Here is a 25,434-nt window from a genome sequence, read left to right on the forward strand (position 1 = left end):
GGCTTCCAAGTAAAAGGAAGACACATTCCTAGCCACCTCAGGGGAAGACATAAGACAAGTGTATTTGTACTTACGTTTTGCAATTTAAAATTTCCCCTTTCTTGGTGTTGGAGGTGGGAAACGGCACAGTTTCAAAACATGATCTAAAATATCTGGATTTTAGAAATTATAATTTAGTAAAAATTTTGATGTGGAAAGGCCAAGAGCCATGGTAAAAGGTGGACATCATAGCCAGAGTCATTGATTCGTGGCATGAGAGGCTGGAAAGCAGGAACATTGAGATTACACCTTGCAAAAAGTGGCAATGCAGTATTAGAATCATAGAATCACTTAGGTTGGAAACGACCTCTTGAGATTATTGAGTCCAGCTGTAAACCCAGAACTGCCTAGATCTACCCTTAAACAATGTCTCTAATCTACAAGTCTTCTTTTTTTAGCTTGCACCATGTCCTGGGATGCGTATTATGGAAGAGTGTTTGAGTATATATAAGCATACTTTATAATGAAGTAGTAGCAAAATTTATATACTGAGGGAACTGGATGATACCAGCATGTGCCTGAAATACAATATTCTGTCAGTGATAAGCTGGAAGCCTTGTTTTGTGTGAAGTTCTTAATGAGTGCTGGCACAGGAGCAATCGAGAAGCAAGAACAAGGTGATGGATGTAAAGAATGTATTTATATATTCATGACAAGAAATCCATCAAAAAAACCTAGAGAATTGCACGCTGCAAACATGATGACAAATACAGACATTTCCCTAAAGAAATAGATGGTAGTCCCCAGCAAGAAACAAAAAGCTAGCAAAATACTCTGACTGAAAGTAGTAACAAATCTTACAGAAGTGTCTGAAAAATAATTTATAAAATCTTAGGATGTTCAAAAGAAGCTGCATGCTTTTTTTGCGTGGTTTTAGTAAATGTATAGGCAGAGTTTCTCCCATATGGAAAAGAGAAACCTTTAAAAACAGCATTGCAATAATGATTCTATTCAGTACTTAAGAGGAAACTCATAAAAAATAAAACCACCTGTGTAAAGGACCATTAATTGTATATTAAAAGTTTAAAATCAGTTTCACTGTAGTCTTCTTTTTACAGACTTTGAAGTCATGAATTGAAATGTAGTATTAACTGAGATGAAGGATAGAATCCAGAAGAGAAGTGCAGAAAAAGGATGTTCAGTTTTAACATTTACCATATTATACTATCACCAGAAAATCTGAGTACTCCAAAATAGAGTGCTCTCTGAATAAAAGAGATAATTAATTTGATCCAGAAATTCTGATGATGTACTTATTATTCAAAAGATCCTCTCCTATATTAACTCTTAAGTATTCAGTTTAGTCGCATGATCTGCCAGGCCAAATGTGATATGAGATAAAGCTTTATGTCCGAATTATTCACTCTCTCTTCTTTTTCTGTAACAGGAATTTTTAGTTCTCTGAATGATGGTATTGCAGTGCACAACTCCTTTTGAGATAATGGCTGAACAGAAGATAACCATTTGGTTTTTCATCTATCATCTTATTACACCCTGTTTTGTGTACTCCCTGGCAGGTAAGATGATCTCCTGTGTTAATTCATTGAAGTAACTGTAATTAGTTTCATGTGTTTCTAGGACAATTAGAATGTTTGTGTGGCTTTAATTTATTTGTGCAGACACAACAAATTACTAAATGTGAATAATGAAACTGTCAGAAAACATATTTATTAGAATGGCTGCCATAATAAAAAGTTTGAAAAAAGACAGATCTGGACATTAAAACTGGCATTCTCTAACTTGATATATAGAATGAATATCTATATTAGATATATAGAATCTTTCTCTAGATTATGCAAAGTATGTCAGTTGTCTATTGTGCAATGATGATCAACATGTTTAGAATAATGAAAAAAAAATCCGTATTATGGACACCATCTAAAATTCATAATTTTTCAGAAGCCCAGTGTAGTGGTAGTTTTCATAGTACAGTGGGGTAGTTCTGCATATTCTGACTTCAATTTTTAATTAAAAATTTTAAATTTTTTCATAAATAGAGATGGGGCTATAAATAATAAAACATTCTGGAGTCAGATTTCTAGCCTCTGCATTTAGAGAAATGTTTGCAATTGAAATTTTAATTCCATTTTAAGAGATAGAGGGAAGTCTGTGAAAAGGCAAAATTCCAACTGTTCCAAACAACTTTGAGACTTGTTTCAGATTTCCATGCCAATTTAAATGAATGCTGGGTTTTAGTTGCTGGGGTGAATTTTACTGTTAGCATAAACAGAGCATGCACAAAATATTGACCAATATTAGAGAAGTGCAAACATTGTGTACTAATGTTTTGGTTAATTTCAAAGTAGGCTTTAGATCCTTCCCTACTTTGTGGGTCACAGACTTGCTTAACGTGGCATATCAGTTCAGTCATTGCCTCTATTTCACTACCATGAGACCATATTCCTTATATTGAGTAAAAAAAATCTGATTTAAACTGTGAGGTAAGCTCCTTGCCTTTAAGAAATTAGTCAGAGGTCACAGGAATGATTTCTGGTTTAGCAGGAAAATTACTTTATTCTGTGGTTTTGAATGCTGTTCTTTACTCCACATCTGAGTCTGATGGAGGATTTACTGATGCCTGATAAAAATCAATACCTTCACAATATATTTGCTGTGTATTTCAAGAGTTTTTTTCTTTGTTAAGAGGCTTGCTGATAGCACCAAAATTAAAAGTTTAAACTTGCCACTTTATTTCAATACTGGGATTTTCCTGAAAGAATAAAAATAATGATAAAAAAAAGACTGAGAAATGCTGTCAGTAATGTTACACACATGATTTTGTTCAGGACCTGTTGATATCAAACAAAACAATCAGCTGCAGTACCCAAATAAGTTCTGGACGCTGGTTGATAAAAGGTGAGTCAGTCAAGGAGAAAAATTGTTCAGGTAACTCCTTGACAGGTAGGATTAGATGATTAATGTTACTGTGTATTCTGCACGTCACTGTTGCGCCTATTAGCCAAGAAAACCTTGGCACCAGAGTGTAGCTGCTGGCAAGTGCCTTGGCACCAGAGTGTAGCTGCTGACAAGTGCCTGAGGATGGCATTGGAATGTTGTGTGCTGTGAGGGTCACAACTGAGGGACATAGGAAGAGCAAAGCATACTATCATGACACTGCATGTAGTGTGAGCACACACTGACACTGTCATACCAAGGTTTGTTTGATGTCTCACTGGACTATTCTTGGAATTCTTAGTGTCACACAACAAGATTGGAGCCATTGTTGTGAAGGGTTGTGAATCCAGGGCAGGTTCTAATAGTGCTGTTACCATGCAAAGAAATTTCCTAACTTATCTTCTGCTATGGAATAAATACTTGCTTGCATTTTTCATCAAAAGCCAAAGTTAAGACCTGTGACTATCTTTAAAGCTATGGCACCACTCTCCAATGTGGAAGATTCCTAGTTTTATATAATCAGAGGGTGTTTGTTACTGCCAGTGTACTACTGCAAGGCTGAGTAGTGCGCATGATCTCTGCTCCTGAACCTGCTCTACTTCACATAAATCATTAAATAACCTTTTGAGTGGAGAGAAAATCTGCTTCTGTCATCTAGGGTTTATGGCACCCATCCAGGTTATATAAATCTGGTGTTGCAGTCTTTGCTCAGCTCCAGTACTTGAATCTTGCTGGATGGTTTCTCATTTCAAATGGGTGTGAGAGCTGCTGGCAGTTAGTCTTAGCAAATTTTCCTTTGGAATATATTTCTTGGCAATGAAAATGCCATTGTATCCAGAAAATATGTATCTGCAGTAATCAAGATGAAATATAACGGGTTGCTTGGAAGTATTCTCAGTGCGGTTAAAAAGTGAAAGATACTGAAGAAAAAGAAGGAGCACAGGTAGAGTGATCAAGTGATCAACCCTAGGAGGTGTTATCGAGGGGAATGCTGGCGGTGTCAACAGTAGTAGAGGATGTGTAAACTGGGAACAGTTTTTGAGTAAAGATCATGAGTTCTCATTTAAATATCTAGACAGACCAAGTTGCAGAGTGAAGAGACAAGTTAACTGGAAGCAGATGCTGAAAGCAGAGTATTTAAGAAGTTGTTTTAGAACCTTTTAGTAAAACACGCTTTCTCTGGAAGTATATTTGTCTCCTCTTGCCTTCTGTGGTGCTGGATCTACAGTTTTAGCTGGTGCTACTCTGTAAACTGCCTTTGGAAAACTTGTCTATGACTCTGTAATATAGGTTTTTGCAATCTATGCTTCCTAAATAGACCTACTGATATATTAACTGCTCTGGACCCAGAAAATGGATAGCTTGCAGATATATTGTGTTTTGAGCTGTCTCACCCTGTAGACGTCCCCAGGTTCAAAGATACCAGCCAAAAAACCTGAAAGTATTCAGAATTCATGTATTTGACTGAGCACTGAGAGCTTTCAGGGAAACAGGGAGCTAGCAACCTGAAGCTGCACTGACTTGAGATGTTCAGAACTGGGCCTGAAGTGATGACAGGTATTCTGAGACTCTATAAGCTGAGGGGTTTCATTTGTTTTCAAATTGTTGTTTTTCTCACTGCAGGAAATTCTAAACAAAGTTTCCCAAAGTGAAATACATATGTTTTGAGAAATTCAGAGTTTGCTTTGTCTTGATTTTTTTAGCCAGTTCTATTTTGTGGTAATCAAAGGCAGAAATTGAGAACTGTTGCATTGACTGGCCATTTCTCATCAGTGGTGAATGTGCATTTACTTAACTGAAGGGAAGCAAAGATTTTATGCATCTGTGCATTGGAGGTATAGGCAGAGATAATCTTCTGCAATGAGACAGGAGCAGTATTTATTTTCCAGGTAAATAAGTGCTTGACATGTAGTCTTGCAGATAGAAGCTGGTGAAAAAGCCATAAATAATTCGGTCTTCCACTTACTGATAGAACAGACAGTTGTTACAAGGGTTGCTTTTCAGAGTGCACTTTGAGTAATGCTAGGGAAATGAGAGCAGCAAATCACTCCTCAGGGAACATGTCAGTGATTGTCAGTCCACTGCCAAAAAAGTTATTTCATGCCTATTACTGATAATATTTGACTCTTCTCCACTTCCCCCTGACATTTCTCCAACGCACTTCCAAGTTGCCTTTGACTCCCCATCAGATTCATGTCCTAAGTCTGAATTCCAAACTTTTCTGTTAACTACTACCCATATAAATCAGTGAACTAAAGTGTATCTTCACTTTGGATACTAACCTGTCACCAAAAGAATTAAGACTGTTCTTCAGCTACAGCTTGTTTTGTTCTTCCAAAAGAGTAATCAAAAGCTGCAAAGACCCTGTATTTTATTGTATTTTATTGTATTTTATTGTCTTTTATTGTCTTTTATTGTATTTTATTGTATTTTATTGTGTTTAATGAATAGTAGACTACATTTGGCAATGAAAAGAATCAACAGTGAAAAATGTTCCTCTGGTGACTTATTTCTCATAAAACTGTTCTACATTTTACCTTGGCATTTGATAGTGCAGAGCCGGACAGTATCTGAGTTTGGGTCAGATCATGCCTTAAAAGGCAGGGTGTCACTAGTAAACTATTCTGAATTGTTCAAAATGAGGCAATAGTCCCAGGGTAAAGTGTCAAAAGCCTTTCTGCTTTTTAGGCAACCAAATTTCCAAAAATCAGAAGGAACTGAAACTTTAGAGAAGGCTGGTAAAGCAAGAAAGCCAGTAAGATGCAGAGCCTCTCTGTGCAAGGCGATTGTTTTGATGAGTATGTGGGGATGCTGTTAGACAGCATGCTGAATTTCTGAGTGTGTTGCTGGTATTTCATATGCACTCGGAAGGCTTGTAGGGGAGATTGTGCAGAATAGCTACAGCAGTTTAGCTTCGCCCCTAATTTGCCTGTCACTGGCTTTCTCATGGGATCAACATGTTAGGCTCTTCAGTGACTTTTGACTTAGAATTTTAAGGAGGAACCACCTAAAAAATTAAAGATTGAATAGGCAAATGGGAATATGTTTAAAATACAATAATTGGTATTGTCTGGCACTCCTCTTGGCAGTATGAGAAGACAAGAAAACTGTACCTTGTTAGGCACTAGTGGAGAAACTTGCTCTGCCAGGGGTTTCTGTTTGAGTGCTGACTGGCTCTCGGAAAATGATTTCCCTTTAGCATCTTGATGCCTTGCACTTGTGATGTACCCCTCTCTTCTCCATCATGGTGAAGGCTACGTTATGAATTTTTTCAACATGAGCACATTACTGCTTCAGCACATAAGCTTCCCATGAATGCCAAGTACAACTTCTCCCACATGATTGTGAGAAGTAAAAAAACAATCAAGTCCCCAAACCTTAAATTATTCATGCTTGGACATTTTCCAGAACAGTAGGTTCAGAAAAGCATTTCTGAACTGAGGGCTGAAATCTACATTATTTAAAGCTTTTTATCATAGCATACAGAATTATTCACATTTTCTAAGGAGAGAATAATTTTCTTCCAAAAAAAGAAGTGGATGTATATACTTAATACCTGTTTACCTTGTCTGTCTTGTCCCTGCTTGGAACTTAGAAGACCATTTCATGCTACTGCTGGGTGTCTGACATTCGTAAATAAATAACCATAATGTATTTGGTGATCACAGTGCTCAGAAATGTGGAAGTGCCCTGTTTGTGTTCCTGCAGGCCTGGTAGAGATACTTTGGCTCATTCCCAGACCATCTTGTTTCTGAGCATGAGCTTCTCAGACACGAATGGGTCCTAATTTCTCTGACATATTGAAAACAGTACAAGATCTACTTCTTAATATCAAATGGTTTCTGGTCTTGCAAGGCTAATGCAGAGCCTGACAACTTAGTTAAACTGATAATGAATGACTCCAAGACTCTTATATTCAGCATCCTTTAGCACTCAAGGTTAATCTATCCATGTGCCATGTCAACAGAGCTTTGTCCCTCTCTCATGTTAAAATATGTAACTGGATACAACACTTTCAGGTAGATCAATACTCATACCTAGCAACTGTCTCGGGCAGCCGTTTTTGGCAACATTAGGTGCCAGGGAAATAGATAGGTGTAGAGGAAGCAGAAAGAGGAGAAGACTCATAAGAAAATGTCACTTAGAGAACAGATGACAGGACCACCTTCCAGAGAGAAAGATTCTTACACAGGCTCCATAATCTCATCAGTTGAGAAAAAATTTTCTTGACCTTTGCCCAGATTTCCTAATAGGTTTTAGCACTATTGAAAGGTCTGAGTCTTGTTTTCAGAATTCACTGAAGAATGCCTCCAATAGTCAGGTGATAGCTTCTGCTCCAACTGAAAATACAAATCACAAGAAATTTACCCAAACCATAGGGCATTGCTTGAGATACTGTCTGATAGTCCATTCTCTTGTCTAAAGCAGGACCCAAGCATAGGAAATGTGCTCTTCATGGCATCCTCAGTTTGCCTAATATGTCCATCTTCTTTCTCTACTTCTCTTTTTCATGTAGGCACAACTTCAGTGAGCTGATGCTTTTCCTTGTACTCTTAGCCTTCCCTTTGTCACTCCCCAAACTTTGTCACACAGTCATGGTACTTAATTTAAAGTGTGAGCATTTCTTGCAGATATTTTCACAACCCCTTTCTCTTCTCTTTTCTCCCATGTGCTGTTTCATATCATTGGTCCACGCTCTCCTTGTGGCTGGTAATAAAAGGTTTATTGTTTGCCATACCTGAAATTCAGTGTGCACATCTTATTCTACTCAGACAGACACCTGAAACCAGATTCATAGTAGATTGCAGCAGAAGTGCATTTATAAAGCACATTTGATAGGTGTGAGAAGCAGGTGTTCACTCAGTATAATTAATAGTGCTGGCTACATTAAAAATGCATGCCATGAAATGCCTTAGTGCTCTGTACGGTCATTTGAGTCCTAAAGTGAAGAGTCAGCTGCATATGATATGGCTATTTGCTGGTAGAAGCTGTTTTTTTTTGTATTCATATTTAAGAATTGCACAGAACATGCCATCAGCTTTCTGGCTTAGACATTCCAGTCTCTGAGCAAGTATAGGAATCTTGCCTTTTCAGTCTGAAATTAGTTCTTCTTTTGGTCTAGCAATAGGTAGATTTTTATATCGTGTTGTGCTTTAAAATATGAAAGAAGGCAGACCATTGTTCAAGAGCTCTGCCTTTCTAGATGCTCTTCTTGGCTTCTTTGAAAGAATTCTCATTACATGAATTAGTTTTTAAACACTAAGTTGCCTGACCATGTATCTCACAGCGTAACAGTGTCTTTTGTACCTGCTCCTGTCCTCAGGGGAAGTGGTGACTTTTTTCCCCCAGATTTGAAGTCAAAAGGGAACTTGCTTTTTATCTGCAAACAGTCGTCTTCTAGTGCTGTAATCCAGCGTCCGTCTATGAACAGGGAATTTAGAAACAGTGAAAAAGATATCTGCAGAAAGAGTGTTTTATGTAGATGTTGTATTTTTACACTTGTGTAATTCACATTCCTTAGGTATATAGAGAGACTCTTTCTTCTTTTTTAGGTTGCCTAAAAACTGTCTAATTTAGTCTAAAATATTTTGGTACCAATCACAGGACTTTTAAGGGCATGAGTACAAAGTCATAATTTGATTTAAGAACATTCATATTTTATATTGCCAGTTTATTTACTGATCTGAGAAGATTTTTTGAATTACAAGACATGTAGAAAATTTTTTTAGGCAGCACATATAGTAATGCAGTTTGTTAGATTTTTTCAATCTATAACCATTGATTTTGAAAATCACTTCCATCCTCAACCATTGCTTTTGAGTTAAATTATTCAGCTATCTCGGAAGGTCTTATTAGTTAAAACTGTGGGTTTTTTGTTTGTTTCCCTTGTATTACAAGATTCTTGCAGTCATTTTACAAGTTTCTGGCATCCATAGGATTTGGAGCAAGGCTCTGAACATGGATGGAAAGTGAACCTGTTATCAGTCATGTACTCCTTCGTTCTCTCATGGATTTGCTTACAAGTGTCCATACTGTTATTTCAGTCTCAGTAGAGACCTGTGAGAATTAGACAACTGTGTTGTCTCAAAATTTCATCTACATGGAACATCCACTGCCTCCTACAGAGTCATTCTGTACCTAGAATGCGTATTTGGTATTTTTAAAGAAAAAACCCAGTTACATCCTGGATTTACTGAGAAGAATTTTCCCAGAACATTCCACCTTTGCTCTTAGTCTTGCTTCTTGGATGCAAAAGAGCAACCTTATATGTTTGGAGGAGATAAAGGAGAAGGGAGTGCAGCAGGGCTGAGCAGACCCTACCAACTTTACAACAACATCCAGAAATGAAGGATAAAGATTAAAAAATACAGTTTGTGTTCAAACCTGTTTTACATTTATTCACCTCTAAGTTCTTGACTTTGCAAAATGAAATTATTTTCAGTGTAGGACCTTTTTAAAATTGTATTTGGAGTGTAGAAACTAATACATACCTCAGTTTAAAAGGAAAGACAGGTGTGATCTGGAAATAATTTAATTTTTGGCTTTGATACCCAACATAAGTGGGTTTTTTGTCTGATGTAGTAAAGATTCTCTCTAAATACACAAAATCATTGGAGATGATTAAGCTATAAGATCAGGAATAACTATGGGTAGTTGTTTTGGATGTGGACCTTTTTAGTCAGAATTTGTTCTCTGTGAGGTAAGTTGGTCTCACTGTATTTTTGAGGGATGTATCTTCAGTTCCTAATTATCTCCACATTTGGCCTAAACAGTGACAAATAATTAATTTCATCAGAGAAAGCACCCAAGGTAGCATTAGAGGAACAAAGTGTGAGTCACTTTTGTTCTCAGGAGGCAGGAGTCAGTGAAAGACAGACAGCAGTTTTGTTGCCCGTAGTGCTCCAGTTCTGCTGAAGCACATAGAATTTAACTTCGGGTGACTCACTATTTTGCCTTCACATTTTGATTCTTGAATGTGTGATGCAAATTCGTCTTCAGTTTGACTGCTAGTTAAAGAGGGATTAATTTGAAATTCTATTCTGTTTTCAGAGGAAGGAAACAAAGGTTATGGACCTGTTTTTGAGGAGCAGCCTATTGATACCATCTATCCAGAAGAATCTTCAGATGGACAAGTTTCAATGAACTGCAGAGCTCGAGCAATTCCTTTTCCTACTTACAGGTAACGTCTCGTTTTCAGATCTTGCACATTTTATTCAGCAGCTATTTCAGATTGTGTTGTTAAATGACTGACTGTCTTAAAAGGTTGGAGTGAAATCTTCAAGGTGAGAAAAAATGGGGAGATACGCAAATTTTGAGTAAGACTCAACCTTGATTTGATTTGCCAAAATGTCTAGTCAGGGTTAAAAGCAGTATATTGTGCTAAATATTTTCAGCTTTTGAAAGAAATATTGGTCCATATCCAATTTTTTTTAAAAAAACCTGACCTTAAAAAAAATTCAGAGGCTGTCTTTCCAGCTTAGGCTGAGGTTGACTGAGATTTGAATCTTTTTCTTTTTGATTGAGAATGGCTTTTTAATTCTATTTTGCATTGAAATGAGAAGTATTGTTTGTTGAACCTGGATATTCTACATCCCATGTTAGCTTTGCATCCATTGTGTTGCAGAGCAGTGATCAAGAATGTGTCAGCTATGCTACTGAAGACATGAAAAACTTCATTCTGAAAAAACATTTCAATTGGTTTTAATACAAATTCCCACATGACTTCTTTCACAATAATTGTATTATTGTAGAAAGCAATGCTTTGTTGTGCATTCATATGAGTTTGTCAGCCATTATCTGCTCTTTGTGTAAAGAGAAATGTACTTAAGATTATCAGTATTAAGACCGTGACTAAATTACAACCTGATCATAGTCAGAAAACTGCTGTCATTGCACTGAAAACAGACACAGTATCTTGCCAGAAAAAGAGATCCATTTCAGTAAATTACCCTATGACCTGCCTCCAGCACTCACTTACGTGTGTTTCCAGACTGGTTTCTAGAAGAGAAAAACCAATCAAGTCTTCCAGCAACTCTTTTAAATCTGTTACAGTATTGTAGTCAACTATTGTATTCCTCCATCAAAACAGCTTCTTTTATTTTCATTGCCACTTTAAAAAATATGCTAACAGGTTGTCTACCTGTACAGAACCACCATTTGAATATACTCATGCTATATGACATTTTGTTGCACTTCCTCTTGCCATGCTTGGAAAGTGTGGAGAGATTACATATGCTAAGATTTGATAACCTTTGATGTATTTCCCCATCCCTCCCAGTTAGTCCAGAGACTCCCTCAACCCTGTCTGCAAGACTGTAAACACACCATCTATAGATGATTACAGGCTCTAGATAAATTTTGACATTCTTCTTTATCTGTTGTGGGCTCAGCAAAATCTGAACTAGCAAAGTCACTCTCAAAGAATTGCATTGCACCTCCAGAGCTTCTCTGTCTAGGAACAGATCTGACAATTAGCACTGATAGGTGATGTGATGATAATTTCAATACAGAATAAGGCAAATTTTCTTATTTCCTGACACATCATTTGTAGTATACCTCAATATGTTATCTTTGTCTCAGTCCTCTAATAGTTATTGAGCCAAAATTCTTTTATCTCAGAGGTAAATAAGTCCTTCCTCCCTTTTTCATTGCAGGATGAGCTGTCCTCAGGGCATTTATACCTAGATATTTCTGAACAGAGGATTTTTTTTTTTCTAACACAGACATATAATAATATGTCTCACAGGACTGAAGTGACACCTCTAGAATTCTATAAGATCAAAATGCTATTTGATGCATCTTTAAAATTCTCCTATTTCATTAGATTTTTAAAAATTTATTATTTTTTATTCATGTCACTCTTACTATTGTTTCTTTCTATGACAGTTGCAAGTTCAACTTCCAAATGAAACCTCTGCATATTTTGGTATATTCTTAATAGTGAATGAACAGGTGGTGTGTGTGTTACCATTGTCAAATACTAATGCCTAACTTCACCTTATGAAAAAATAAAATATTTGTGCAGAAATAATTTTATGATCTTTAAATGTATAAAAGTTGCATCTTAGCTATTTGTGCATAGGAACCAGGCAGTTCCTTTGTAAGGAAACGGGCTCCCTCTCGTGGACGCAGTAACAGTCACAAATACAAATCATGAGCACTGGTACCCACTCCGTGTTTTTTAACATTTCTTAAAATAAGTAGATATTGGTCAGAACTGGATCACCAGTTTCTGTCATAATCCCTCGAATTAAAATTGTGGTAATTCAGTGAATTGGCTGTGGGGTTTTACCAGAACTAAGGGAAGAGTGTCCAGCAATTTACTGAAGTAGTAGTAAGTAGGTCTTATTTGAAGCATGCCACAGTTTTTGCAGTGCCTTTACTGGCATGTTGGGTTTTATAAAACTTCTTCATTATCTGCAGCAGGTTTCAAAAATCTCTCATTACCCCATACTTCAAAAGTGCAGAGGCAGTGTATTTTTATCCAGCCTGGCCTTAGATATTTATTTGTGACATGTTTAAAATCCACGTGTTCGGTGACTGGCTAGCTCATTCACAGCCAGCTCAAGTATCTCTTACTGCTTGGCTAACAACTATGTTTTAGCAAACTTTGTCACATCTCTGAGAAGGAAGAACTGACACTGTTATGTTTAAAAGGCCTCTGGAGTTCCAATCTGTGCCTCTTGCTGGAGGAAATCTTAAGACTTTTGTAGAGGTATATTAATAACTTCCTGCATAGTTTTTCAGAATTTATGAGTTATTTTGCGCATCATATTTCTTACCAGGTTTGCTTTCGGGGGCCAAATCTTACATCTGGCTTTTCTTTTTTAATAGGTGGAAACTCAACAACTGGGATATTGATTTAACAAAGGAGCGCTACAGTATGGTGGGAGGCAGACTTGTTATCAACAATCCAGAGAAATCAAGAGATGCTGGAAAATACGTCTGTGTAGTGTCGAATATCTTTGGAACTGTCAGAAGCAGTGAAGCCACTCTGAGTTTTGGATGTAAGCCATTGTTTATGTCAGAATATAGAAAAATTATGGTTAGCTAGGAATGGCCAGTGTTATACACTGCAGTGTATTCTGCTAATGTGTGCTGTATCTGTATTACTCTGTAAAAACAGTATCTTAAGTGCCTTAGTCTGGAGAGATCAACACAAAATAAGTTTGGAAGCATTTTATATTCTTTAGCATTCAGCTGACATAACATAACTGCCTTCCCAGTGAGTTACTGTTAAATTATAAATTGAAGAGACCTGTGGAGCCAGACCTGGAGATAATAACATCCGGACTCTTTTAAAGTCATGGTGGGACCTGGGGGGAAATAGTCACAGAAGAAAGAGTCGAGTGAGGGCATATGGTGATGAGGTGCAGTGCAAACACAACTGCAGGAGTAAGGCACAGCACCTGCTAGTAAAGTATGCCCTGACTCCTAGGCTACAATGAAAAAACCCTGCTGGGGGAAATTTCTCTCAACTTCTGACAGTCATGAGCTAGTCTTGTGAAGACATGTACGTGTACAGACCTGCATATCACCAAATACATGAATTGTAAAAAATTGATGTACTAAATGAGGATTAATGCAAAGTTTTATAGACTTAAGACAGTGTTTTGGATTTTTTGTTTTATTTTGCCATAAGTTGCATTCTCCCTGGATATTTTTTATCATCAGAGGGCAAAAAAAGGAATCCACTCTAACTGGGGCCCATTCACAAAGCCCTGGGTGCCCTGACACTAAGGGTTTGATGCTTCCCTTGTCATTAACCAGCCTCCATAAGCAGAATTCACTACTTGCTGTAGAAGATCAGACATTTAGTGAGCACTTCAGCTTTCTGATAGTATTTGTGAGACTGTGGGACCACAAATATTGCTCAAAGTCAGAAGCTATAATGAACTGATGGATTGTATCATTGTTGATATAATCTTAGTCTGTATTTACCCAGTGTATCTTCTAGATAAAAAATTGAAGGCCAGATTGTTACTGCCTTTTAATGGAGAAAACATCAGCATTCCGTTTATGGGATATTTATACCTATAGCAGGCTTCAGTCCTGTCAGTCCTGAATAATGAATAGGATAAAAAATTAAACCAATAAACCTAAGAGATGAAAATAATAGAACCAAAACAGTTTGAGGCATGTTTTCTGCCTACCAGCTCACTGGCTGCATGAGCTGAATGTTTACTGCTGTAAACATAGTAAAGATAGTGAACTGAAAATATCTGTTTTTAAAAAGCCTGCTTTCATTCTTCTTTATACTGTTGTACCTCTTCCTTTCTCCTTTTTAATCATCACCTATAAAAGACCATTTCTTTCTACAATCAGTGTTTCTAAAGACCTGAATAGAGTTGCTAAAATTAAGATAGAAAATGTCTGATCTTTAGTGTAAGGTTTTTTTCTTTTGCTTATGCATAAACTGATTGAGAAATGTCAGCTACAGTTTAGAAGAGTTCAAAAGTCTTGACCTGCTGTAATTTTGTTTTGCTGTGAAATGTACTGAAACTGTGTAACAAAACCCACATTCTCTCATGTGCTTTATCCATTGGTCCAGCTGAGAATACCGTGCATACTTTTTAGATCCAGTGCCTTAAAACACGTTCAAATATTTTAAACCTAACTACTCCTAGGGATAAAGCCCGCATCACTTTTTTCTTTCCCTTGGCATTTACAATTATGATGACAAAAATAACATTAAAAAATTCATTTGGTAATGACAAATAAGCAAAACTGGCATTAGGGGTCAACAAGTTTCTATCTGCCATGTAATGATATATTTTTATACTAATCTCTACAGGATTGAAAATAACGGTAATAATAAAAAGTTACTGTAGCTAAAATCCCTATTCTCATCCCCTTGCTTTTTGAAAAACTAGATCTGGATCCCTTTCCACCTGAGGAACGTTATGAGGTTAAAGTGCGAGAAGGTGTTGGAGCAGTGCTTCTTTGTGAGCCCCCTTACCACTACCCAGGTAATTCAGCTAAAAGTGCTTCATTTTCAAGGTCTTAAGAGTAAAAGATAAATTAATATTTATTCTTGTAAGTTTCCTTTATATTTACTTAAACATTAACTTTTGTGCAGCTTGAGAATTACCATTTAGGTTAGGTTTCTGTTTTGAATATGTTTGTTGTTGACCATATGTTGACAATTCATTCCATCTGGAAAAGTCACCTCAACTGCTATGATTCTGTTAAAGTCGTGGAACAGCAGAAGCACCCCCAGAGGGTCAGAGATGAGGTTATTCTCTGGAAGTGACTTTTTCTCATCATTATCTACTGAAGAGCTCTACAGGCATTATACCAAGAATCTGGAGTTCCATCATGAGAGATGAAATTGGCTGTTAGCATCTCTTCTACCTTGTAAAATGAAATAATGATTTCGTTTTCATGCTGTCCTGGTTTGGGAAGACAGGTATTTGCCAGGGAAAGCTGGAGTTTCCCTTCGAATGGAGAATGTAAACCACCCCCCCTCCCCCGTCCGATTATAAATTTGCAATTAGAGGCTTTCAGGCAAAGATTTGGAAATAGGGATAACAGTTCTTTACTAGGAATATTAAGAATACAAATGTAGTAGTACAAAAAAAACCAAAAACAAACAGACAAAAATCCTAGAAACCCTGACAGAGTCAGAAATACAACCTGACAACCTGGAGGTCAGGGTATTGGAAACAGTCCAAAGTAAGCCCTCCTGGAGTGGCAGATGTGGTTCTGTCGAAGTAGAGATTGTCCGGTAGAAAAAAGGGTCCAGTAATGGTGAGATGGGTCTGGTCTTCCTCTGGGCATCCAGTGGAAACACTGGATATATGGTGTTCCTATGTCTCAGTTTTTATCCAGGTAGGAACAGTTTGGCTTCTCCCACTGGGTGGAGCATCTCACAATGGGATGATGTAAAGTGTCGTGTCATTGGTGAGCCTTAATGCCCCATTAACAGAAGATATCCCCCGGAGGGTGGACATGTCATGGAAGAGATAAGGAACAATGTTCCACCTGGTTTTAACAGCTGGCCCATTATCAAAAGGCACCCACCCCCTTCCCCCTGGAGTTACAAGAGATAAAGAAAACAACACCTCCCCAGCCAGTTTCAACAGATGGAATAGAATAAACATTTTTTGGTTACATAACCCAAGACACATGCTCAGTTTAAGCATTGCAAGGAGCTGAAGAATGGAAACGTATTACTAGTTAAAATACTGTAAGGTTTTGTCTAAATCACAAGACTCATGAAAACTTCACGGCTTCTCAGTTACATAAGGTCAAGACCCAGCTGCCTCTCACATCCCATCCCACTCCAGTTCCTGTGGGATAGTTGTGCCCAGGGCAAGGTGTGCACACTGTAGCCAGGCCCCCAGTAACCTGCAGTGACAGCAGCAGTGCCCCAGTGTTCAGTGTAGACAGGAATAAGCTGGCTGCAGAGACACGTACAAATCTCTCTTCCACAGCTGCCTCTCCAAAAAAAAAGATCTATAACCTAGAAATCAGACTCAAATGAGTTATATGCAGACAGTTTTCTGTGGTTTAAACAGCTGATAGTGTTGAGTTTTAATGTTGACTAAAATATTTTTCCCCAGATGACCTCAGTTATCGCTGGCTTCTAAATGAGTTCCCAGTGTTCATTGCTTTGGACAAACGACGATTTGTGTCACAGACAAATGGAAATCTCTACATCGCAAATGTGGAAGCATCTGATAGGGGCAATTATTCATGTTTTGTGTCCAGCCCTTCAATAACAAAGAGTGTATTCAGTAAATTTATTCCACTTATTCCGCAATCTGATCGTAAGTATTTATTGGAAATACTGGGCACAGCCTTTTAACTGTTTTTTTTTTTAAATTTTGCTAATTCATAACTACTGTCATTTCTGTAAGGAGAATTATATGGCAAGTTTTAATGGCTACTGCACAATGTTACTTGGTATTTCAGATGCAGAGGTACAAATCATTCCCATACACAGTGAAAACTTGTGAAAGAAATCTCCATGGATTAATTTGCAAACTTCCTTTCAAATCATTGAGAACAGAGTTCTTATCCCCAGAATCCCCATTTCTTTTATGCGATAAACCCCTGATCTCATCCCAAAATCTTCAGTATCTTTTCTGGTCTTGGCATTGCTTCAAAGGACTATGACTGGGAAACAGAAACCTCATTCAAATGTTGATGAACACTTGAGGATTTACTTTTTTTTCTCCCAGAAAATCCCCCATGAAAGAGGAAAATCCTTTTTCCCAATGAACTGTCCTATCCAATGGTGGCCTAAGAGCTTTGTGTCTCACAGTAAATCTCCTAAGACAACTCTGTGGGTTTGTGTTACTGGATTATTTGCCACCATTTCTTCAGGAGAACTGCATGTTTTCCAAAAAAGAACCAAATTCCCTTTTGCCACTTCAGACTTCCAGTCACTAGATTCTCATAAACTGATCATCAATTTTTCAGTGACCCTTTTATCTGCACAATTTTTCATACTACAGGTTGAATTAGTATAATTTTAAATTACCAATCTTCGACCAGTATTATTCCATAGTTATGGCCAAATATTCCAGTGTTCACATTGCCATCTTCATCTAGAACTGCAAGAGGGTTCCTACAGGGATTGCTAGTAGGGAGATTTGATTACATTTACATCCCTGTGCACTCATTAAACTGTAGATGTGCTTGCTCTCACTCCTTCATCCCCTTACTGAGATAAAATTGAGCTTAAATTCAAAATAATTCAAAATATTCCATCCAGTAAAAAACCTGTGGAAAACAGACTCAGGTTTTTGTCTACCCACACAAAGAGTACATCATCATGCTTCAAATGCAATTAGAAATTCTGTAAAAAATGTTAGGATTTGTCATCCAGAGAAAGAGAACTAGTTGCTAAGTAAAGCAATTATGCCTTACTAGTAAAAGTTCAGTGCTTAGTCAGGTGTTATGAATTGACAGGCTTTTTGTTCAGTATAAAGAAGAATTTTGTCTGGAATTTTAAGAAAAATTTTACTGAACTGTGGAAGTTTTAATAGCGGTATAATTTTCTGACATGCCTATTCTTAGAATCTTATTTTTCTTCATATTAGGAGCAAAAGTATATCCTGCTGATATCAAGGTGAAGTTCAAGGACACGTACGCTCTCCTGGGGCAAAACGTGACGCTGGAGTGTTTTGCTCTTGGAAAGTAAGTGTGTTTTAAATTTATTGTACAGCACGAATTGCTTTCATATTTCAGAGATGGAAAATACATATGTCATGATCAAATGCTCTTTTTGTAGTCTGCAATTTAACCACCAGTTCTTGAACATGCTGATTTGTACTTTACTGTGCCTTTTCAAGTCCGGTTCCTGAACTCAGATGGAGTAAATACCTTGAACCCTTGCCAGCCTCTGCTGAGATAAGCATGTCTGGTGCAGTTCTTAAGATCTTCAATATTCAGTATGAAGATGAAGGACTTTATGAGTGTGAAGCTGAAAACTATAAAGGAAAAGATAAACATCAAGCAAGAGTTTATGTGCAAGGTAGGAAGAACAGTTTTATTCTTGATCATCTGTGTTGCTTTTACTCATGTTGGAAATATCTGTGTTTTCACAGTTGACGTCAGTGTTGATTCGTACTATCATCCTCACACACTGCTGTTCAAGTTAATAGAACAGCATCAAAATTCTTGCATTAAATACCAGGCATGATAGTTATGTATTAATAGAAAGACTACTTAATGCCTGGTTATGATAGCTGGTGTACACGCGTTGGCAGTTCTGTGTTAGGATATTTATGCATAATGTAAATTAAATCAATTTATAGTACTTGAAGTGGAAGAACTCATGGGAAGAAAAAGAGGCCATTAGGTTTGTTAGGATTTCTTGGTTTCTTATTTTGTTTGTGTTTTCTGTCTTAGCTCTCTGTCCTACTAGCTATGCACAGTTCTTTATTCCTCTGCCCTCTGTCACTTCCCTTTATGCATTTGGTTAAATTAGGTAACCCAAAATTGTATCTTACTGTTCATAGTGAAATCATCCCAGGTAACTTGGCTTCTTGTCTGAGGGTCATGCCACAAAACCATGACATGAAAAGGTCACACGAAACATCTGAACCACCCTCAGAAGATTTATGTCTGTTTCATTCGCTGTACAGAAGAACTTCTGAGTTAAGATCCTCAGTTAAGTGCTAGAACATCAGTAGATCAAACTCAGAATTAGTGTGGGAAGGTTATTACTGCTTATAATAAGTAAAGCTAATAATAATTGGTTTGTTTGCTAGCAAAAACAAATATGCTGGACCATTTTCAATATTAATTTCTTACATACAGTTTTTGGACCAAGAGAATGATTTCCTGGAGATCCTTTCAGTACATACTCAGTTTTGCACAATTTCATGTCATTTAATTACAATTTTCATGGTGCTACTGAGTAATTTCCACACTGAATAATCTACATATCAATATAAGTAGTAATATCTTATGTCTTCTGTCATTCAGGAACCATTATTTCAATTCCGTATTTTCTTCTCATAAAAAATAGTTTGAAGCTTTTTTGAATCGATGTTGTAAGACAAAAACTTCTTTTCTGTGCTGGTGCATTGCTGAGTTATTATCATTACTTAGAGTTGCCTGTTTAAGTATCATGGAATAAGCAGTGGAATTAATATAACATAATGCAAATTAAATATGTATGTGCTGTATTTACAATGCATCGTGTATTTTATTCTGCAGCTGCTCCTGAGTGGGTAGAACATATCAATGACACAGAAAGGGATATAGGCAGTGACCTGTACTGGCCTTGTGTAGCTACGGGCAAGCCTATTCCATCAATTAGGTGGCTGAAGAATGGTGCCTCGGTGAGTGCATCGCTGTAGGTAACACAAACTTGAGTGCTTAGCTCATGGAAACAGTTTTTTGAAGCATGCATTCTGAAAAGGTTGAAAGAAAATTAATTATAGTCATCTAAATATTTGCTGATGCCACTTGGATGAGGCATTAGTATTCAGCTATTTAGTATTCAGCTCTGAATTATGAACTTAATTTTTCACGATATGTTTAGGAGGTAGATACCTCTTTTTCTCTACACCTGTTTAAGTAAATGCTCTTCACTCTGGATGAAATATCTATCAGCTTCTCTTTAAAATTAATCATTTTTACTACATTAAATATGAATGGATCTTTAAAAATATAAGACAAAATAGTCATTGGAGATATGACAATAAAGATTCTTTTTTAAATTATCATTGATCTTTCTCTATCCTGTATTTTTTTCACATTTTTTCTAGACACAGAATGTTGCAAATATTTAGGTGATGTTTAAAAGAAGTTTAAAGAAGTACTGTTTGATAATTTAATTCTATTAATTGGATATTTGGTTTAAACAAAGTAGATTTTCTGTCCTAGAATCATGGAATCACAGAATGGTTTGTGTTAGAAGGTGCCTTTAAGATTGTTTAGTTCCAACCCCTTAGCCATGTGCAGGGGCACCTCTCACTAGTCTCGGTTGCTCAGAACTCCAGCATGCCTGCCCTTGAACAATTCCAGGGATGAGACATCCACAGCTTCTCTGGTAAAAACCTGTTCAGGCATTTCAAGAGTGTATTCAAAGTCTATTGCTTATACTACATAAAAAGCCATTTAAAAACCAAGAGAATACAAGGGCACGATGCAGCTCTGCATCTGCTGAGCTGTAATGACTCTTATCTTGGCAAACAAACACAAAAAGACAATGAGGCAGCTTATATTTTTGCTGTATATCTTAAGAAAAATGAATGATGTTGGAGGGAGAACAGGGATATCACCATCTGCTATATGGAGGTGGCTTAAACCTGGAAAAGCAATGCTTTTGTCTTGCTTTGGTAGTTATTGCAAGCAAAAAATTTAATGAGTTACTTGCTGCCCACTAAACTTGGCTTTCACTAACAAAATCTGCATACTGGATTGCAGAACACACTGTGTATGTCTCCAGTAGCACACCAGAAGATTATGCTGTGTGGTACTATGATGATAAGATGATTTCCAAGTGGAAGATAGCAGAAATATGTTAATTGCCTTGAAAATGTAATTTGTTTCTAAATCAGATAACTTGTAATTAGGCATTTCATTTAGCACACAACAAAGATTCCTTGTATAAAATATGATTAAAACATTTTCACAAAGAACAGTCAGAAAATGTTTCCTTTAATCTGTTCTCTTTTCAGCTAAGCACTATTCTGTTAATCTCCCACTGCTCCATGCACTCCAGTGTACTTAGATACAAGACTTACAGCTTTCAGCTTGATTTTCACAAGAAAACAGAATACATTAACATTATCTCTCAAAAACTGATTGACATCTATTTGTAATTTACAAAATACCTCACCTTAACTGCCTTCTTTTGATTGACTGTTGTTTTATATTTTACATTAAAACAAAGTAATAGAAAATAGTTTGTGCTATCTCCCAGAGGAATCTTCTGAAAAACTCCTACTTCCTACCTCACTGAGACCTGCTTTGACTTTTTCCTGTTGTAAAATGATGTAACAAAAGAAAGTACTGACCACTGAGCATGACATAACAAAGCTTATGTGCATAACATTAATTTATTTCCTTGTTTCTGATTTCTGAATCAGTGGTGTTTGCGCTGATATGAACACAGGGGACTGGAGAGTAAATTTGCTTACTGACACTCAACTAGGACTTTTCCAGAAACTTACGTATAGAATGACAATGAATCTTTCTTTAAAAAAAAGGTGAACCCAATGTCACTGAAAAAGGAAAAATTAAAAAAAAAAAAAAAAGGAAAAAAAGAATGTGGGTGGGTGTGGATTCTTCAGCTTCTGCAGTTTATGTTAATATCTTGTTATTTTATTGATTCTGTGTTTTAGTTCCGGAAAGGTGAACTAAGAATGCAAAGTCTGACCTTTGACGATGCCGGCATGTACCAGTGCATAGCAGAAAACATGCACGGAATTATTTATGCAAATGCTGAACTGAAGATTGTGGGTCAGTGGGATTATTTCTCTATTTACTGTTTCGGGGTTGAGTAAGATAGCAGTTATATTTGCAAGTACTGTTTGGTAACATTACTGTGAGGATGAAGCTAAGAACTCTCATTCAATCTAGGTGAGATGGGGTTTATTTGAGCTCTCTAGCTGGTTTTTGACAACAACTTGAGGAATAAATTTTCCAACTTCTGAGGCATGTTCTCTGTTTGTATTTATGATGCTTGTTTCCTGCTGTTCCCGCTCAGAGGAACTGATAGTGCTGAAGTTATATGAAGCACGTAGAATTGCAGCATACACTTTTAAGTTTGCAGAACTGGTTAAGAAGCATTTTCATTTTTGCTCACATATAATCATTTCTCTGTGGGGCAAAATCTGCTTTTTAAGAAACCATGTTGTCACTTACTTGGCCTTTGAAGCTATTTGTCTTTGCTCTTCCCTTTGGTTTTGCTTTCTACAACCCGTTACACCAAAGTCACAATGTTTGTATGCAATGTAGCTGTGCCATTTGATGGCTGGATCTAGTTATAAATCCATTGTGTTTTCCTGAGGAGCATCCTGTTGAAAGTTTGATTCTCAGATCCAGAGTTCTCAGCCTTAAAACAATTTCTGATGTTTTTACTCATTTCATTAGAGCAGACACACTGCCTGTATGACACATTTTTCTAGATTTCCCTGTGGTAGTTGCTGTTCTTTCCATCTTGCACTTGCCTTCAGACTTTCCCAAGAACTAAACTATTCTTGGTTTTCCCAATCCGTTGTACAACAATGCTTCATTCTACACTGTTCTTCCATTACTATGTATTCACTACCAGTTTGGTTTACACAAAATAAGCACTTTTTATATGTATGTTTTCAAAATTCAGTGTTGGTAATATGTGGATGTTGGTCAGAGTTTTGCTCTGTACTCCTGTAATTAAAGAATAGCTTTATTTTCTCAGGCTGTGCTTATGATAGTCATGTCTCAATACTCTTGTACGACTCAGAGTGCACCTAAAGCCAACTGGCCAAACAGAAAACCACAAAGAATAAGAAGGGCAAAATTTTAGTTCGTAGAGAGGGTTAAAACCACTGAAAAGTAAACCCAACTATTCTTTGAAATTATGATTGAGTGAGAAACTTGTTTAAGAAATTTATTTCCAGGAATCTGAATTTTCTTAGGAATGATCAAAAGGCCTTTTGAAAGGGAGGAACTTTCAGTGGACTTTGAACTTTTTAGATTAAACTCAGATGAAAGTTCAGAAATCGATAGAAGAAAACCTCTAGTGTAACAGAGCACAGAAGTACGTAATGATTTTCATGTTTCTTGTAGATCACCATGTACTTCCCAGTACATCTCTGTATCATTAATATTTTTCTTGCTTATCTGAATAATGGACATTTGTAAACAATTCAATAGTTCTGTCTTTTGTTATATGTTGCAAACAAAGTCTATTTTGCTGTAAAATCACTAACAGCAGTATTTGTGTTAATTTTTGCTTACAGCTTCACCTCCCACTTTTGAACTGAACCCTATGAAGAAGAAAATCCTAGCAGCTAAAGGAGGGCGTGTTATCATCGAATGCAAGCCTAAAGCTGCTCCTAAGCCAAAATTCTCCTGGAGCAAAGGAACAGAATTGCTTGTAAATGGGAGCCGGTTAGTATTGACTGTTAGTGGACACTTTGAGCCTTAAAAATGTAACCTTATCTATCTATCTATCTATCTATCTCTCTATCTATCTATATCTCCTAGGATGATTCTCCATTTTGCAGACTTCAGGGACAGGAGAATGTGTAACTTCAGGAAAACAATATGTCAAAATGTTTCTGGCAGTATGGCTTCAAAGAGTTAGCAGGGTATCCAACTTTACCCAGTCTGGTTTAAAAATTGAATTGTACCATAAAACTCTAAGAAAAATACTTAAATGAGTACAAGTGAATGGAAGTACATTCTCTTGCTCCTGCAATCAGAGACATCTAATCATGCCACAGTCTCTTCAAATATTTTTTACTGTAGGCATGTTTATAAATCCAGTAGTTAGATGTGAGCTTTTGAATGATGTTTGCGGTTTGTTCTTTCACTTACTACAGTTCTACAGGAAGTATTGCTTCCTAATATAGAATCTAATTTCTCTTAGTGTATTTTTGCACTTTCCATAGCATACGTATATGGGATGATGGGAGCCTGGAAATTATCAATGTCACAAAGCTGGATGAAGGTCGCTACACCTGTTTTGCAGAAAATAACCGAGGAAAAGCCAATAGCACTGGTGTCCTAGAAATGACAGGTAAGCCTCAGGCAACCCTTGTTTGGGGTAGAATCCCTTAATTCAAAATGACTAATTTTTATTCCAGCATTGCACTACTTTTTCAAGCTGTTCTACATCTTTCTAATTTAATTCCTTATTTAGACTGAATTGATGCTTTTAAAGCATATTGCCCAGTTGAAACTGGGTATATTTATGTAGTGGTTTGAAAGCAAAACAAATGAGAGGCTCCAAGTCAGAGATACAATTTAATAGGAAGAAAGGAATAAAAAGTAAAATAAAATAGATGCAGTAATACAAAAGACCACTGACAGAGTCAGAATACAACCTGAGCAGGGTGATGGAAGCAGTCCAGATGAGGTGGTCTTCCTGAAGCAGTGATCCCATAGAAAGGTCTGGTAGCTCTGATCCTCTGGGAATCCAGTTGGTAAGGACCCCCTGTATTGTCCCACCCCCAGATTATATCCAGGTGGGAATGCTTGGTTCCTTCCTCTGGGCGGAGCATCTCACAATGGGATGACGAGACATGCAGGGGGTCCTTGATGGCCCGTTAAACAGAAACAACTCCTGGAGGGAGTTATCTATGAGTCATGGGCAAGGCATCTGATGGGCCGTTAACAGAAGATAATGGCCCAGAGGGAGGGGGTCTGGGAAAACACTGCCCCACCTGGATTCAACAGTTCATGAAGATGGTGATAGAATACTTTGTGCACATCCTAAGCTACAACCCAGGACAGTTTACATCAGTTCTAACACCATATCTCAGTTTTCAGGGTTGATCTTTCTATAAGAGACTACTAAACAAGATACATTAAATCTACATATTTTGATGCATTCAGTCTGTTTGGTAGCTTAGCACTCATGCTAACGTGTGATTCTGGGGCCATGACTCAGAGAAATGGGACTCCTGCTGACCTTTCTTAGCCCTGCGGTTTTTTGTTTTGAGGGGGTTTTGGTTTGTTTGTTCTGGTGGTGGTATAAGCATGTTTGAGAGAGCATTGCTTTTAAAGAAACATGCATGAAATTTGTGAGATAAGGGCATACATCCATATGATTGCACTTCTAAATTACCTTCCTTTATCAGTATTTCTATTTATTGATTGAGTACTGATATTCTTGATTGTGTGTTTTAAATCTGATGTCAAATAACTAAATAACTGTAGACTACAGACAGGAAGGAAAGCATTCTGTAATACCTGTGTCTGTCAAGCACCACTGATAGTGGAAGAGTCATTTGTCAAATAGATTTTTAATCTCTGTTCCAGAAATCATGCTGGGTGTGACACCTTAATGTTGATGTGCTAATATAAGGGTTAATCTGTAGCATC

General features: G+C 37.1%; 1 protein-coding gene across 1 annotated transcript in view; it reads left to right on the top strand.

Annotated features, from left to right (window-relative positions):
• The window catches only part of CNTN1 (contactin 1), a 200,348-nt gene that overhangs the window by 121,381 nt on the left and 53,533 nt on the right, over positions 1–25,434 (top strand). The window contains exons 4-14 of the mRNA XM_066183095.1: positions 1,427–1,556; positions 9,985–10,114; positions 12,769–12,941; positions 14,808–14,903; positions 16,500–16,706; positions 17,985–18,081; positions 18,237–18,418; positions 19,609–19,733; positions 21,744–21,861; positions 23,346–23,496; positions 24,000–24,127. Of these exons, the coding sequence (XP_066039192.1) occupies positions 1,445–1,556; positions 9,985–10,114; positions 12,769–12,941; positions 14,808–14,903; positions 16,500–16,706; positions 17,985–18,081; positions 18,237–18,418; positions 19,609–19,733; positions 21,744–21,861; positions 23,346–23,496; positions 24,000–24,127 (1,519 nt within the window). The 5' untranslated portion in view covers positions 1,427–1,444. The remainder of the gene's footprint in view (positions 1–1,426; positions 1,557–9,984; positions 10,115–12,768; positions 12,942–14,807; positions 14,904–16,499; positions 16,707–17,984; positions 18,082–18,236; positions 18,419–19,608; positions 19,734–21,743; positions 21,862–23,345; positions 23,497–23,999; positions 24,128–25,434) is intronic.

This window comes from Chamaea fasciata, unplaced genomic scaffold (genome assembly GCF_029207755.1).
Source record: "Chamaea fasciata isolate MVZ Bird 193981 ecotype frontalis unplaced genomic scaffold, bChaFas1.0.hap1 SCAF_5, whole genome shotgun sequence".
NCBI lineage: Eukaryota > Metazoa > Chordata > Aves > Passeriformes > Sylviidae > Chamaea > Chamaea fasciata.